The sequence below is a fragment of the Cladophialophora psammophila genome (assembly GCF_000585535.1).
Source record: "Cladophialophora psammophila CBS 110553 chromosome Unknown aczJe-supercont1.11, whole genome shotgun sequence".
NCBI lineage: Eukaryota > Fungi > Ascomycota > Eurotiomycetes > Chaetothyriales > Herpotrichiellaceae > Cladophialophora > Cladophialophora psammophila.
In genome coordinates, this window is record NW_006912932.1 from 224,043 (window position 1) to 240,514 (window position 16,472).

General features: G+C 50.8%; 7 protein-coding genes across 7 annotated transcripts; 3 read left to right on the forward strand and 4 right to left on the reverse strand.

Moving 5' to 3' along the window:
* Window positions 1–914: 914 nt before the first annotated feature.
* On the forward strand, window positions 915–2,742 carry A1O5_07293 (uncharacterized protein; the record flags this gene model as incomplete). The annotated part of the gene is made up of 4 exons (XM_007747882.1): window positions 915–1,107; window positions 1,154–2,406; window positions 2,489–2,587; window positions 2,650–2,742. The coding sequence occupies 4 exons, from the start codon at window positions 915–917 to the stop codon at window positions 2,740–2,742; spliced, it is 1,638 nt and encodes a 545-aa protein (XP_007746072.1).
* A 760-nt stretch (window positions 2,743–3,502) lies between these two features.
* A1O5_07294 (gluconate 5-dehydrogenase) lies at window positions 3,503–4,399 on the forward strand (the record flags this gene model as incomplete). The annotated part of the gene is made up of 1 exon (XM_007747883.1): window positions 3,503–4,399. One exon carries the CDS (start codon window positions 3,503–3,505, stop codon window positions 4,397–4,399), a length of 897 nt encoding a protein of 298 aa, XP_007746073.1.
* Window positions 4,400–5,172: 773 nt separating this feature from the next.
* A1O5_07295 (uncharacterized protein) lies at window positions 5,173–6,396 on the reverse strand (the record flags this gene model as incomplete). Its single annotated transcript, XM_007747884.1, has 1 exon — window positions 5,173–6,396. The coding sequence occupies one exon, from the start codon at window positions 6,394–6,396 to the stop codon at window positions 5,173–5,175; it is 1,224 nt and encodes a 407-aa protein (XP_007746074.1).
* Window positions 6,397–6,825: 429 nt separating this feature from the next.
* A1O5_07296 (uncharacterized protein) lies at window positions 6,826–8,019 on the reverse strand (the record flags this gene model as incomplete). The annotated part of the gene is made up of 1 exon (XM_007747885.1): window positions 6,826–8,019. One exon carries the CDS (start codon window positions 8,017–8,019, stop codon window positions 6,826–6,828), a length of 1,194 nt encoding a protein of 397 aa, XP_007746075.1.
* Window positions 8,020–8,965: 946 nt separating this feature from the next.
* A1O5_07297 (uncharacterized protein) lies at window positions 8,966–10,073 on the forward strand (the record flags this gene model as incomplete). Its single annotated transcript, XM_007747886.1, has 2 exons — window positions 8,966–9,554; window positions 9,604–10,073. The coding sequence occupies 2 exons, from the start codon at window positions 8,966–8,968 to the stop codon at window positions 10,071–10,073; spliced, it is 1,059 nt and encodes a 352-aa protein (XP_007746076.1).
* A 2,611-nt stretch (window positions 10,074–12,684) lies between these two features.
* Window positions 12,685–13,662, reverse strand: A1O5_07298 (uncharacterized protein; the record flags this gene model as incomplete). Its single annotated transcript, XM_007747887.1, has 2 exons — window positions 12,685–13,582; window positions 13,640–13,662. 2 exons carry the CDS (start codon window positions 13,660–13,662, stop codon window positions 12,685–12,687), a joined length of 921 nt encoding a protein of 306 aa, XP_007746077.1.
* Window positions 13,663–16,094: 2,432 nt separating this feature from the next.
* Window positions 16,095–16,286, reverse strand: A1O5_07299 (uncharacterized protein; the record flags this gene model as incomplete). The annotated part of the gene is made up of 1 exon (XM_007747888.1): window positions 16,095–16,286. One exon carries the CDS (start codon window positions 16,284–16,286, stop codon window positions 16,095–16,097), a length of 192 nt encoding a protein of 63 aa, XP_007746078.1.
* Window positions 16,287–16,472: the final 186 nt, after the last annotated feature.

A 16,472-nucleotide genomic window follows, 5' to 3' on the forward strand; every position in this document is an offset into this window, starting at 1 on the left:
GCAGATCCAAGTTCGCCCCAGATCCAAGCCAGACATCACTTTTTCCGCCGAAGATGTGCCATGCGACGGAGTGGAAGAGGACTGGGAGTTTCCATCCTAGAAGACGATTGGCAGGCCTTTAGCCTAGATAGCCGTATACGGGATAGCCTGCGAGTCAAATGTTGCAGCGTTCCGGCTAATCCAAGGGGCACTCTAGAAGGATCCTTCCCCGGTGCGGCAACTCGGGTTGGCTGGCGTGATATGGGGGAGAATGGGGCGGTGGATAACGGGAGGTTTGAGATTCCACCTCAAAGCTGGGGCCCCATACAAATGTCCATGGCTGTAGATTCGGAGTATTGGTCGCCGAAGGATTCCCACGAAAGAGAAAACCTCACCCCCAAAATCAGCCGAGTCTCCGCGCACCTTTGGATGGAAACAATTATTCCTCTCAGACAGACGACGTCGCATTATTTCCCCGCTCTTTCTCTTTTCAGGTCTGTTTTCGGAAAGAGCCCGGTGGTATGGCATGTGATGGGATGCTCTTCTTGGTCCAGATCACTCTTGACGAAACAACGCCGGCTCCTCGAAGCTGTTCAGGTCGACATTTACCCGTGAAATTGGCCTCAATCATGGTTCGCCGGGTGGTATCCTCGCTCGATTGAACGAAGCTATCTCGCCCTCCACAGGAACTGACTGCAACTTGTCTCTGCAGCGGCTTGGCTGCTGTACCTTTGCGCTGCAGTCAATGGTTCGCTTTGCTGATGCGCGGGCCACATGCTCATCTCTCTGCTTGCGTCGAGAGTATATAAGTCCCTCCAATTCCCGCTTCCTATCCAAGTTATTGTGGGTTGTCAGAGGACCCCGGAACTCGTTCTCTGAAATTTCAAAGCATTGGGTGGCAGGCTGTTCCCCTTCACCACCTTCAGGTAAGAGACATGGCGACTAACCAGAAGGCGGGGGACACGATCCACGTTGAGACCTCCGACGACGGTCTCGGATATCTTAAGGACGTGGGCCTCCACGATGCGGCCCTTGCCAGTGGTGCCCTTGAGGGCACGGTGCAAGAGCACAGCATGGGCGTCTTCCAGGCTCTGAAGACGTACAAGCGCGCGGCATTCTGGTCGATTCGTACGTGTTCCAGCCCGTTCTCCTCAACCAACTAACTCCTTGGTAGTCATCTCAACTACCGTGGTCATGGAGGGCTACGACGTCACGCTCTTGGGATCCTTTTACGGCTATCCCAGTTTCCGACGCAAGTACGGTGCATACCTGAACGATGAGAGCGGCTACCAGATCTCGGCGAATTGGCAGCAGCGGTTCAACTGCCTGGGTGCCTTCGCCAACATCATCGGTGCCTTGCTGAACGGCTGGGCGACGGCCAGATGGGGCCACCGCAAGGTCCTCATGTTCAATCTGTTCTCGCTGGCTGGCCTCATCTTCATTGTCTTCTTCGCACCCACGATTGAGGTCATGCTCGTGGGGCAGTTCCTCTGCAACATCCCCTGGGGTGTGTTTGCCACGACCGGTCCCTCGTACGCAGCCGAGGTCACTCCCTTGGCGATCCGAGGGTATCTCACTGCGTACGTCAACCTGTGCTGGTGCATAGGACAGTTTATTTCTGCCGGTGTCCTCAAAGGCCTCGTGAACAACACGACCGAGTGGAGCTACCGGATCCCATTCGCGGTCCAGTGGATCTGGCCGATTCCACTCTTCCTCGCCGCTTGGTTTGCCCCCGAGTCGCCTTGGTACTTTGTCCGCACGGATCGAATTGAGGCGGCCCGGAAGTCCCTGGAGAGACTGACCCAGCCGGAGCATGGCGAGATTGACGCTACAATTGCCATGATGGTTCACACCAACAAGCTTGAGCTCCAGGAGCGGGCTGGTGTGACTCTCTGGGATGCCTTCCGGGGCACCAATCGCCGCCGGACCGAGATTGCCTGTATTGGCTTCCTCTCCCAAATCACCAATGGAGGTGCGCTCTGCTACAGCGGGTCCTTCTTCTTCCAACAGACGGGCATCAGCGCCAATGCCGCGTACGCCATCTCGTTGGCTGGGACCGGCATCGCTTTTCTGGGGACTATTATCTCCTGGCTATATATCTACCGATGGGGTCGCCGCACCATCTGGCTGGTCGGGTTCGCCTTCTTGGTCGTTATCCTCTGGACCATTGGCTTCCTGGCGTTGCCAACGCAGACCAAGAGTCTGGCGTGGGGACAATCTATTCTGTGCCTGGTCTGGTTGGGGGCGTACTCGATGTCGGTTGGACCCATCATTTACACGCTCGTCGCCGAGATTGGATCGACCCGACTGCGCACGCAGACTGTGGTGCTGGCTCGCAGCACGTATTATGTTGGAAACATCATCTGCGGTGGACTGCTTCAGCCCGAGCTGATTTCTCCGGGCGCATGGAATGCCAAGGGCAAGACTGTACGTGTATAACTTCGTCTCCTTTCTCTCTTTCTTTTCTTTCTTCCGTGGCTTTGGCTAATCTTGGATGATGACTCTCCAGGCTTTCTTCTGGGCCGGCCTCGCGACGTTGACCTTCCTGTGGGGCTATTTCCGCCTGTTTGAGACCAAGGACCGGACGTTTGGCGAACTGGACTTCATGGTAAGGAAATACACACCACTTCTAGGCATACGAGCCATTCTAACAGCGAGGGGAATTTCCAGTTCCAGAACAGCGTCCCGGCTCGGAAGTCTGCCAAGTATCAGATCAGGGAGGAGGAGCTTTACGCGGCAGACAGCGAGGAGAAGAAGCCATGAGTCTCGGCCAGCTCGGAGGCGTATCTGTTTGTTAGTTGCGAGTCGGCAGGGGGCTAGCTTGTATTCCAAGGCAATGAGACATCCTTTACGGGCTTTGCAGAGACGCGACTTGGACGTATTGGTGATAGTGATAGTAGTAGGAGGAGTAGTAGTAGTAGTAGTAGTAGTAGTAGTAGTAGTAGTAGTAGTGGTGGTGGTAGTGGTTAAATGGCCAGACGCGGTGCTGGCACTGAGTATTTGTATAGAGTACGGCGGGCGACATATACCAGTGGTGCAAAACTGATCAGCGGGCTGTTGCCTTCGGTGGAGTTTTGTACGCAATACTGCCAGCACTACCTCGTCGTAATTAAGGGTGGAACGCGTCTTGTTGATTCGTACCCAGGTATGTAACGAGATCAACGAAGCGGAAGAAGAGGAGAGAAGGAGACGCGCTCCGGGGTGACACGAGGCGGAAGAGTGATCCGGAGCCTCGTCGCTCTCATTTCATCATTTCATCATAGAAGCGTCATAGCCTCATGATGATGATTGCTTCACTACCGAAGCGAAGTGATGTGAAACTCCTTTATTAAAAAACATACTACGCCTGCTGAACAAGCCTTCCACCATCTCAACTTCAATGCCGCCCAAGCTCCCACTTTCTCCCCAATCTTTCATCAAGCCTGCCTCAGTCCGACTTGCGCAACGAGCTCATCTCTCATCCATCACGGCCCAGCCTCGTCTCCAGAGCCTGCAGCGCCACTTTTCAACCACGCAGCCCGCCATGTCTGGTCTCAACTCGCGCAACCAGAGCTTCACGCTCGACAAGCTCTTCGACGTCTCCAACAAGGTCGCCCTCGTGACCGGCGGCGGGAGCGGCATAGGGCTGATGATCACCCAGGCCCTCGCCACCAACGGCGCAAAGGTCTACATCTGCGGCCGCACCGAGGAGAAGCTCGAGCGCGTGGCCGAGCTCTACGGCAAGGGCATCCCCGGTCAGATCATCCCCGTGACGGCGGACGTCTCGCAGAAGGAAGACATCAAGAAACTGGTGCAGGAGATCTCGTCCAAGGAGAAATGCCTCTGCATCCTGGTCAACAATGCCGGCATCGCCCTCAACACGCACCAGACCGAAGCCTCCTCAGCCGAGGAGATGTCCAAGAACCTGTTTGACGACGAGAATGAGACGTTCGACATGTGGACCGACACGTACCGCACCAACGTGCCGCAGCTGTTCTTCATGACCACAGCCTTCCTACCACTCCTACAGGCCGCGCACCAGCACAACGACAACTTCTCGGGCACCGTCATCAACATCTCGTCCATCTCGGGCATCGTCAAGACCGCGCAGCACCATTTCGCATACAACGCCAGCAAGGCGGCCGCAATCCACCTGACGTCCATGCTGGCCAACGAGGTCGCGCAGAACGGCCTCAAGATCCGCATCAACAGCATCGCGCCAGGCGTGTTCCCCAGCGAGATGACCGCCCAGGAGAGTGGGGATGATCAAAAGTCCCACCTCCCCGGTGAAAAGTACGAGGGTAAGGTCCCCGCCCGCCGGCCCGGCGAGGACAGGGACATGGCCAATGCCATCCTCTTCGCTGCGACTAACCAGTATCTCAACGGCCAGACCGTCGCCGTGGATGGCGGGTACATCCTGAGCGCGGGAAGCGGGCCGTGAAATTTTTTGAAAGATCGCTCGATACCCGGCCTTCTTCCATTGCGGATGGCGAGGGGATGATCTGTGTAGAGAGGAGTCAGAAGCCCCTTTACAATGCTGCAGTGGCAGGTGCGTGCCGAGCATGCGTTCTGCCACGGTAGAGGAATTAGCCCGCGCTGAACGGCGGATTTCAATCCCAGCCAGGCACCAGGCTGAAAGAGGCCTAGACCACCATGGCCAACTGTGTGGCCCAGCCTCGTTGAAACAGCCGTAGCCAAGAGCATGGTGACAGCCGAATTATCTCTTTGTTCCAATTAGCGCACTGTTCGAAGTATATTCTATCACTGTTCTGTGTCGGCTTTTCCATGATATTGCCAGGATAAGGGCAGTGTAGCACAGGATTAGTGATGCATTCGCTAGAGCCGTCAATGGCATTGCCAACGTGTGGCCCGATTCAAGATTTTCGACGAAGCGCGATCAGAAAGTCGAGCTCTTCTATCCACCTGAACCTCTGCTCTTTGTGACAGTGCGATACCGCTGATTGCTGAGCCTTCGACACATTCACTTCTTCTCGCCTCCCTCCTTCTCAGCGCTGAAGCTTGTTTGCGGTTTAAAAGTTGATCAATCTAGTTCGGACAATATATAAGATCGATGAAGGTAGAGAGGTTCTGGAGTTCGAGTTGATCCCTTATTTGACTTGACATGCTGTTCGGATCTTTAAGATTGCCGAAGAGCTTGTTCCATGGAGAACTCTCATGCTAATATTGCTGCTAACTTGTATCAGAACCGAGACATTAGCCTTCCTCCCGTTCGATGTCGGATGCTCCATTTTCGTCGTCCTTAAGCATGCCGCGCATCCAAGAAATCCTCCGGAGAGACCTGAAATCCAGCCCTTCTGAGGTGAGAGTAGTGTGGATGATGCATTCACATGGCGGCCGGCCATGGGGAAATGTCACCCTGTCCTTCAGCTTAGGGAACATCGCGTCGGCCAGAAATTCATTTCCGATTTGGCGGCGGAATTTCGGAACAAGGGAGTCTAGATATTCCTCCAAAGCCTCCAGGTTGGGATTTCGTTTTGCTTCCTGCATCTTGCGGGCATCGAAGTCAGGATGCGAAAATACGTGGGAATAGAAGTTCAAGAGCTGCCATCGCTCCCAAGTATTTGCTCCATGAAAGCCATAGTCGCCCTCCGACTCCTTACTTAGTAGTGTCTCGTACTTCGAGTGAAATTTGCACGCTGGCCGGAAGCAGAGGCAGTAAGAGCCAGAGAGGGCGTGCTTGACCTCGGCCATGAGACGATATATTCCGACCTCGTCGACTGAAGGTTGCTGAAAATAATCGATATCCGCGTCAAGTAATGAAATATCAATTCCTTGGCTCTTCATTAGATGCTGGAGCGATGAAGTCTCCCAAGCTTTGGCTATCTGATCAAGTGGAGTCTCGTTCTTTGCGAGCTCAAGGTACGCTGCCGCAAGAGCCTCCCGGTGCCAAGTGTTTGTGCAATTGCAAAAGCCGAACAAGATCCACTCCGCGGTGCTAGCATCAGGGATATTGTTAAAGTCTCGGAGGAGGACTGAATACAGGGATGCGACAGACTTCTCAGAATGAGATAAACCGGATCCAGGAGAAAAGTATCGCTCGAGGTCAATCATGGCACAGACCTGGTACGCGTAGGACCCTTCCTGATGTGGAATATCAAAGCCTGTCAGGCGTCTGCTGAGAAACCATGGAAAACAAGGACAGTCCCTGTCGTCACCCGGCCTATGAACGTGGCTTGCAGAGATCCAACTTTGGATAAATTCGCCCAGAGTTTGTTCATTGACATAGAGTTGAAGACTTACAGATCCAAAACTCTGCACCAGGTTGCCATATATGCAGAAAAGGTTGGCCACTTCAAACTCTTCGACACACTGGTTGAACCCAAACGTCCTACAGAGATCATCGTCGGAAAACAGGGCCGTGAGCAGTGTTGTTCGGGAGCTTTTGTCTTGCGACGCAAAGATCCACCGTCTGGTCATAATCTTAAGACGATCCACGTCGTTTGGTCGACCCTTGACGCAGCAGGCGAATATGTGTCTATTCCAATCCTTGACTTGACACAACCTTGAGCAGTAGCTTGTTCTGCATGCGCAACATCGGAGGCCAGAGGGACGATTACAGCGCCTGCAAGTTCTCGAGCAAGAAATGCGCTTTGGGGGCATATCACCCAATATTTCAAGCCCAAACTTCGAGCGGATGGAATTATCCTTGAATAATTCAGCCTCTCCCAAGGTCATCTCCTTTGGTTTCGGAAGGCGGCCTCCAACGACCAAGGCATATCCTGGCTTCTCGGGATTCCTGTGAATGAGGATTCCGTCATTGAAAACGGTGGACATCATTAACATTCGTCTGTGGAAGCGGTTAGTCAAATTAACATTGAACACACTACTTGTTAGAGATATTCCTCCTTACTCTAATTCCCGATGTGATTTCTCCAACTGTGCTGATTCTTTCTCCGATGTACTTCGTGCTGAAGACAGCGCGTCTGAAGACTGGGCAAGCAGCTGGGATTGACTGATAGGGTACGTCATATTGAACAGTCTCTGAAGAATACTTCTCACGATGTTGAGGAACCGTTCCGTTGCTGACCGGAACTTTGTGATCGGGTCAGCCTTGCCAACGATGGTGTGTTCGGGTATTTCCCATCTGTGGATGATCGTTTGGTGCGTTCCTCGCACGTCGAAACCACCATATGAGCGAATGAACAAGTAACAGAGTAAGCAACACCGCCTGCTACATCCAATGTAGGGATGAGTATGTTTCCTCTCATCAGGCGACGATAAAAAGTCATGGCTCTGTAGCACTTGGATTTCGGCGTGGAAGTGAGGTTTGCGGCGTTTCTGCTGTAAGAGGGTCGCGAATTTGGTTCCTTCTCCTATGAGATATTTAATCCAGCCAGGCTGCTGGACATTGATTCCCAGACGACGAGCCACTGTAAGTGGCGTTGTTTGTTTGGAGTCAAAATTGTGGTTGGCACCTGACGCCTGGTAATGGACGGGTACACACTGGATAGATTTGAAAGCCGGCGGCCTCTCCGCGGCCTCGATGAAGCTGCGAACACCGTAGTAGATCTTACATAGGAAAAGAAGAGCCTTTTCGGCTTCCGCCTTGTGTTTCCGGCAGTCCCCGAAGTATTGATGCAAATACGCTTTGATAGCTGATCGGGTTCTCGCCCCTTTCCAGAGATCAAATGTGATATGCATTACCTGCTTGAGCAGCTCTTCCTGAGATCTTCGAGACTCTTCCGCGCATAGCTTATGAACCTTTTCGAAAAGATCAGAAACACTGCTGTCGACATTCTGGAAGCTTTCACCTGTTGCGACGGTTTCCGATAGCCCATAACCTTGAGCACGAAGATTCGTGGGTATTGCGAACTCAAAGCCATTATCATCAATCCATAATCTGGTCTTGAGGAATGGCTGGGATTCAAGCCGCGATTTTACGAGAGCGGCCGCCTCTTTACTTCGATGATGTGCTGGAGATTTCTTAGGTTGAAACGCACGCTTCAACCACTCCAGATAGCGCAGTATTCGCGGCCATTGATGGTTGACCACTAAGTTAAGCATGGTAGTCATGTCTTCTTCCGATGCAGCTCCTGCCATGACCTTAGTACTATCGCAGACGCAGTACGCTGATTTACATCACCTTTTCTGGCTATGGTTTCCATAGAGCCCTTCCAGTCACGGAGAAAGGCTTTGTCTTCTATGTCAAGTCCTTCGTTCTTCGAGCAGAGAATCTTAACTCTTTCATCCTCCTGGTATATTATCATCATTGCGCTAGACACATGCCTAGCATCAATTGATGTTTTCGTCATGGGATCGGATTTGAACCTAGCCAGTGTCTCCGCCAATCGATCCAAGATCTTGCTTTGCAACTCAGTGAGGTACTGTTGCTCATCTCTGTCTGTGTCAATAATATGCAAATCTTCCAATTCCTCAACTTCGTCGACTCCGACATCAGTTTCCACCTGCAAAGCATCATGGTCCGTTTCCGGACCGTCGTTTAGGTCCACGCCCGAAGTTTGCTCCAAACTACCAATTGGGCTATGTAGACCTTTGTCTGGTACCATTATTCCGTCAAGATCCGGTGGTCGTTTCATAACCAATGCTAGGAGGCAGATAGCATCTTCAACGTCTCCATATATCGAGCCGGGCTGGGAGCCTGACGAAGTGGGTCTGCCGCGACCTTGGCTCATCGCGACTCTCTGAGTTCAAGTGCAAGAAAGCTTCTGACGGTTCTAGAGACGCTTGAACGGAGGGTTTCTATTAGGTAGAAGTGATCTGGTTGAGTAACGACTTCGAAGGTGGGGTTTCATTGCTTGGCACGGTTCAGCTGAACTCGAAGGGAGGGGCGCAAGGGCGCGAAAGTATGGAGCGAAGGACACGTCACACGTCACACAACGACAGCATCGACATCCAAGCTGAACAGATGGACGGCCGTCTGCTCATCTGCCATATGTACTGTTGCTGAATTGCTCATTATACTTGCGAGGAGCAACTCGCTCAAGCATTCAATCGCCGTCTCTTGGGAACCTCGTCAACCGTTACAATGGACCATATCCAGGAGGAGCATGCCGATAAAGACGAATCTTCGTGCTGCTCACTTATGGAGGAACCTGCGGATGAAATGGAAGCGCTTGATCCGAAGGGAGACGTCGTGCTCGTTGTTGGGCGGCGTCATCTCTTGGTATCTTCGAGAGTGCTCGAGTTATCCTGTCCTTTCTTCAGGAAAATGCTCCAATCGAACGCCTTCATGGAAGGCGCCAACCAGCCAAATGCCGAAAGGCCACCCATCAAGCAACTACAGGAAGATCATCCGGATATATTCTATTTGATCTGTGTTGTTCTCCACTACCGTCCAGCCCATCCGCCAGACTCTATAGACGACTATCGCACATTGGCCGACTTGTGCAATTTTTACGGCTGCAGCAGGGCTCTGTCTTTTCACGTCAGAGCTTGGACAGATGCGTTGGAATTGTCCAGTCTCACTGTCGACGCGCTCCAATCGCTACTGTGGGTGGCGTTCGTCTTTCACTTGCGTAACCTCTTTCAACGAGTCAGCCTCTATTTAGCAGAAACCCTAACAACTGGCACATGGAAGCTTTGGGATGTGCATCCTATGCCTGCCCGACTAAAAGGTACGCCTCGCAAGGGAAACTGTTCTCGGGCTAATGATTGTCTTTCTAGATGATGTCAAAGAGCTTTGTGAGAATGTTAAGAACACGGTTCAACAGCGGATAGAACGTATGATTGACGATGCTGGTGCAAATACTGAAAGACACGTCGGTAAGCGAGACAAGATTTGCTCTCAGTGCTTTAGCAATAAGCCTTTGGAAACCAAAAAATGTGGTTACTGCGGTTCCAACGACTTTCGTGACTACCTTTGCACGAAAGAAGCACGCCTATCACTCTTCAAAGAGTGGCTCCAGTCACAAGGTTACTGGCCCTTGAGCCGCCTCAATGGTCGAAGCTGCCGGAGTTTCTTGGGAAGCATGCCTTCCCCGGCGGGCACTCGAACCCCGTGCGGATTCGATGACTCCTGCCCATTGGCGGGAGCGAAGGAGCGATTGATCGCAAGTCTCAGGATATCGCACAGTGACTGTATGGGTCTAGAGCTGGAAGACTATGATCCTGGGGACTTGCCAGAAATGTCTTGAGGAATCTGGGCCGTAGGATCAAGGGCATTCACGCGCATAATGACAGCAAGTGAGAGAATTTCTGGGCCTCTTTCACATATGTGAGTATGCTCGGCATATGCCATGATGAATGTGAAGCAGGGTCATTATCGAACCCGATCGCATGTGTCGTTGCTTTGGCGGAGGCTATACTTGTGTGCTTGACTAACAGGTGCATAGCGGCTAATCCCACTGCATCATTCTTTCTGGACATTGCAGGCTTGGAGAAATAGCTCATGCTGACGTGTGGCCGGTGGTGCACCATACAAGCAACCGCCAACTGCTCTCTCGGCCTGTTGTAGGCACCACAGGAGCGCTAAGGTGCCTCGACTCCCGCCTCGAAACTGATTTAATTCAACGACCGACGAAGTAGCTTAGTAAGGATAGAAGTCCAGAGGGTCAAAGGCGAGGTAAAGATCATATCTACAAATCAACGTCCCGGTGTGCTGAAATGCCCCATATGGTGAAATAGGCCTCCTAGCTACTTTGAGTGCCACCGTATCCTGCAATGACAGAGACAGGAAGGAGCTGATTCCATTCCGCCATACTCTAACGACGAACGATGACTATCGCTCCTCCCGTATGTATCTGAAATGCTGGCGGCTAGGTCCTGGGCTCCGTGCCCCTTGCGAAACTATATACCGACAGGGAGTGAGTGCCAAAGGCGAATCGTGGGCTGGTATTAGCACGCCACATTATATGTGGCACTATTCTTTAAACCTTGAGCACCTCGCCGGTTTGAGAGGCTGGTCATAGTTATTGCCCATGCGGCGACCGTTATGACGACCACCCTTCAAATGAGGCCTTTGAGGACAAACAGTTTACCGACCAATGCTGACGCGAGTACACACGAGAATTGAATGGATGCTACAAAATTTCACTTATATTCGACTGCTTCGTCGCCGGATGTCATGACATGGACCTCGAGTTTGAGCGGTCGAGCTGAGTCCTGCGAGGAAACCTTTTCGATACGCGAGCATGATGACGTGGTCAGGGTCAGTTGATATGATATGAAGGAGCTCACACTCCATTAGATTGGCTCTCGATTAAAACCCGCTCGGTGCCTACACTGAACGGGCTCCCGTTGTAACAAGCGAGCAAAGGAATGGCCACAATGACGGATTTTAGTGGCAATGCCTTTCTATATGAAGTGTCTATTCAGTTTAGTCAAGAAGAAGCTTGAAAGAGAGTCCGAAGGGCTTCACTAGCGAAAAGGAGAGTGGTGCTAGGGTCCCTCTTGGCTTGTTCTGGAATAACTACTGCTCATATGGTAAAGCCACGTGAGACCCGTATGAACTAGACTTCTTAAGCTAGATGCAGTTTATAACTTCCTTACGGTTATTATGAAGAGCTATAAAGTTCGGTGCGACTCAACCGTAAGACACTTTAGATGGCAAATACAGAGTCTGGTAAACCACATCCTCACATCACCACAACCCCAAAGAAAAGAGGGAGAAAAGACTTGGTTGCGATACTGGAGAGATGTCGAGAGCAACCGAGAGAGGATGGTGCACTTGGAGCCGAGATCTGTTTCATTGAAGTGGGTGGACGAAAGAGCCTTAGGATGGCCCTATGATCCTGACTTGGAAAGCGGAGAATACCATGACCATGAAAATCGGCTTCAAGTTCGATGGGGACTATGTGGAAATGGTGAGATACAAAGCAGATATCAGGGAAAAAAGGTCTAGCAAACAGAGAGACATAGATAAAGCTGAATTGGCAGGTCTTAAAGAGAGAGAGAGCAAGAGGGTGAGCTGATACTGGGCCACTGGCGATTTATTGGGTCGATCTGTGCCAACCGTCAAGTACGTCAGATCGCATCGCCTTCAGTCACAGTCCAATCTCCGAGGAATCACCCCTGAAGCTACGCCACGGAATCTATCAGATCCTGAGAGGTTGAAGTTGTTGATTGCCCATCTAACGGGCGAAGTAGGCTACCTATAGAGCCTAGAAATGAAGAGGTTGGGCATGCTTTTCCGGTCATCTTTGACGGAATCTCGCGGAAGCGGATGAACAGCGGTATATATATACCGCACTTCTAGATGAATATCGGTCAATCTTCGTGCGCCGTACCTAGTTCGCCTTCATAGCGAATAGCGAAGAGATCTCCTCTCTTCTCCAGAAGAATCTACCATGAGGCGGTTCGAAACCAATACAGCTTCGTACAGCATTTTTCCGTGTGTGCAGAGCAGAATGGATCGTGTTAGTACAGGATATGTGTCGCCTGCCCACGGAGCTCGGTCTTGCTCATCACGAACACAGCGCCGAAACTGAAATGACCGCGAAGATGCAAGCATATCTCTCAATCGGCTGTTAGCAGGCCTGGCTTGAAATAGATGTTGTCTCTACACCCCCCGGATTTCTGTTCTTTGAGTTGATCCATAGACTGTCACAACCGTGAGGTTGCAGAATGCCATGTATTTGTTAAATGAGAGCAGAATAGGCTCATGGTCAAGATCGAATCATTGATATAACTTATCTCGCTTTCTAACCTGGATGCTATAGAGTGTAACATCTATGTATATATCAGATTTAGTCAGCCTTTATGCACGACAAGTCAGTGTGTCGTGTGATGTCAAGTTCAGTCCGGGAATCATACTCGATCGCTGGCAATCGGTGACCATATCGAGATTCCATAATTCTCATAAGAAAAGTCCTCTAGGCTCAACACTAGATCTGCGAACCCATCATCCAGAGCACCCACTTTGCCATGGTTAGGCGCCACAAGGTCTCTATGCTCACCTGTTATGCCCGCCAACACCTCCTTCTCCCGTCCTCGATAATGCTCCAGTAGACCGGGATAGGGACACCACACCACTCTCATCCCGGCTCTTCTGCCAGCCTCCACACCCGGTACCGAGTCTTCGAACACGAGGCATTCTTCCGGCTTAATCTGGGACGTAGGCCCCAAAGTTTTGTTAATAGTCGCCAAAGCCAACAGGTAGATGTCCGGCAGTGGTTTCCCGCGTCCTGGGGCAACTCTTGGGTCATCCCCCAATACTTTATGTTCATTCGGGATCAGGTTGAAGAGGCTGCTGGGATGCTTGGTTTTTATGGTATAGGTCTCGGTGTGAGAACTGGTCGCTAACGCAAGTTCAATCTTTGGTCCTTTGATTGCAGATTCGGAATCCGACTGAACACAACTACCACTGCCACCGCCATCGGCGGCCTTAACCGCGGTAGAGGCGCGAGTCAAATTATTCAACAGTTCGACAACCCCCGGCAGCGGCTTTGTCTGTTGGAAAAGCTCTTGTTGCAGCGCGAACTGCTTTTCTCGAAACTCCTCCACCGAGATAGGAAGTTTGGCCCACTCGGAGAATATCTTGGCTGCTTCAGGCACTGGCCTGCCTTGGAGCTGTGCTTTGATACCCCATGGCATTGGGGGCCGAGAGTATTCCGCAAGGATCGTATTGATAGCCACAGAATAAAGGTCTTCGGAATCAATCAACAGTCCGTCCATATCAAAGATGCATGCCCGGACGGGAGGGAAACTGTAGGTCGTCAGACAGTCAGCCGACCTCTCTCGATTCATGGGGAGTGGTTCTCACGGGTGTTGCGAAGGGTCGGTCATCGTGGCTCTGACTTAAATTGGGAGTTGAGAGACACTAGTGCTTGTGCCTCTCCAAGTATGCTTGCGGATTAGTCAAGGATGATATAGAAATTTCTTTATGAGTCACACACAACGTACCAAGCCTCGAGAAATGCTTGACGCAATGTGGTCAAGAAACTTGGGACGCATCACCTTACCCAATTTGTCTTCCCATTGCATAGCATGTGCGTGGTAAATGGTTTACGCCAGTTTTAGGGCCAGAGCTATTGAAGATCGCCGTCCCAATTGCTTCAGGTTGGGGCATGAAAGCTCAAGCGCACCGTATCACTTTCAGGACTGTTGGCACACTCGGAACCGAGCTTCAGCGCATTCGTTTGATCTGGGGAAGAGGCAACCATTTTGAAACAGCGCTGGGGAGGTCTTGGTCAAAGGCTAGATCATTTCTTTCGGGCTGGCTAGCAAAGTGGCTGATGTGGTTGTCGTCCTCACAACATCTGGATCAGATTCATCTCAACGGCAGGGGTTCTCCTGGTATCTTCCAGTGGCAGGTCTCCAAATTACCAGGAGATTATCAGTAATGTATATGGCTGCCAAACCGATTCGTTAGCTGGTTGACAGGAAATGGGAATCAACAAGTTCTTGTCTAGATTTTGTTCCAGAATGCTGAGTGGCCTTCATTTTCCCAGCATCGCGCTATCCTTTCTTACCGATCATGCGTGAAGAGAGATGAGACCAAGCCCAGATTTTCAGGACTTGTTGAAGAAGTGACTTATGAGAAGGTGACGCAAGCCGCTGGACGTCCTTTAACTCGTGCTGAGGGTAGCTTCTGCAAGTATGGCGACTTATCTCCTTGGTGAGGAACGGATGTTGAAGGTGGTTATGAAAATACCCACGTAATACTTCTTTGCTGTGACCGCTCAGGCGTGCTCGCAATTCAGGTTGATTGGATTGCAAATTAAGGGCTGGCAAGTACCTGTTTATGGCCTTGATTTGAGTAATGAATTGGAGACGGTTGGTAACAGGAGATTTTTCGTCAGCATCCTATTTGGGTCGAATACGAACAGGGTCAGTGTTTAATCCTTGGGGCTTTCAGATGAGACAAAACATGATAGTGGACAAGATACCGGTATCGGTTCTGGGATGATCCTGATGGTGAAGCTTCTTTTCTTCACGTCCTTTTTCGTTTTTTCGTTTTTTTCTTTTGGAAAACCTTAAACCAACTACTTTTCCCGCGCGTTCTTTGTTTTCGTCTGATGATGGCGATTTCCCATGGAGCCATTTCCTAGATCCGAGCGTCTGCGCGAGCGGGAATGGCTACTCTGAAAAAGGAAACCTCCCTTGCTCTTCAAAGAACGCAAAAAAAGTGTGTACAGGATGCTACTTAGAACAGGTCGGTCCACATCTAAATATTCAAATGGGCAAAGGTAGCTTCCTCCCGAACGGTCAGGAGCCAGAATTATTCCTCTTTAACAATGACTATATATCTTCCACTCGTCTACCACCTGAAGGGATAGTTTTCGGCGAAAATATCCTCAAAATTGAGATACATGGTCCCGGTGAGGACTATTTAACAGACATGAATGTTTCCAAGCTTGTGTTTATCGACCCGGTCGACAGAATCACGACTAAAAGGGATGTCTAGCTTGTCCCAAACATTGTCAGGGGGCTACATCAAAAACAGCGGCGCTAATACCCTCCATTGTCCTACGCAGAAATGTCGATACTGCCACTCCGGAAATCCTCACGCTTGCTGAAAATTATGACTAGATCGGAGAGCGTACCCCGGGTGTACTGACGAGACCGAAGTTATTGGGAGGGTAAAACTCGAGGACTGGCATTTGCAACCGTGTCTTGGGAAAAGATATATGGTCGCTTATGAAAAAAAAAAAAAAAAAAAAAAAAGAACACGCAAGGCTCGCTCTCAGTGAATCTTCGAGACTCAGTTATAATCGACCTGCTTTATCCACACGTCACGACATTCGTCCTCGGATATATGCCCTTTCGCTATTGCTTTTAGTTCCTTTGATGGTAATGGTTCTTCTATACTGGTGTATCTTTATGACACATCTTCTGCGCAGCAGCCAGAATCCAGGCTGCTGCGCGGAATACTGTCGAGCCTTTTCATGGAACACCTTGTCCCTAAAGTATTCAACATATCTGATTCAACCTATCTATCTTATAATGGAAGCATCTTAATTCACTCAAGCACGAATGGCTGGGGCCAAGAGTGTAAGAAGGTGTAAATCTGTAAGAGTTTCCCGCAATCGATGTGCCAGATCGAACTGACCGGCTCGATCGATCTCCGGTTGCGGTGCTCCCTCCTGACCCGGTAAACAAGTGCCACATCTGCACTAAACGTTTGTGGTTTGGGACTACTCTTCAAGCGTATCATATCTGAAGTTAATGTGCGCCATCCTAGTGTCGGCGGACTCAACGACAGATTGTGGAAAGTACTATCTTGACTCCCAGACGTAGTGCACATGCTTATCTGCTTCCCTATTGACATTCAAACTGAGCAGATCAGGCCGCGAGTAATGTCCCACAACATCAAGCGGCTGTTTAGCGTAGTTGATTGCTCCCAAATCAATATCTGCGGCGAGGATGCCCTCATGGCCGGGGTCAAACGCTGGAAACAATGAATCCATCTGGTTCAAACATCATAGCGAAGCCCTCCCCCCGGTGTCTTGACGAATTGGACGTCGACCAATTTTGTCCTTTCGCGGCTGTCTTCCGTGAGCATTTGTGCGGCGACGAGGACAAAATAGGCACCTTCCATGGTCATGAATACCATCTAACCATGCTCCTCCATAGCTTACCGAGGTAGTCGCCGT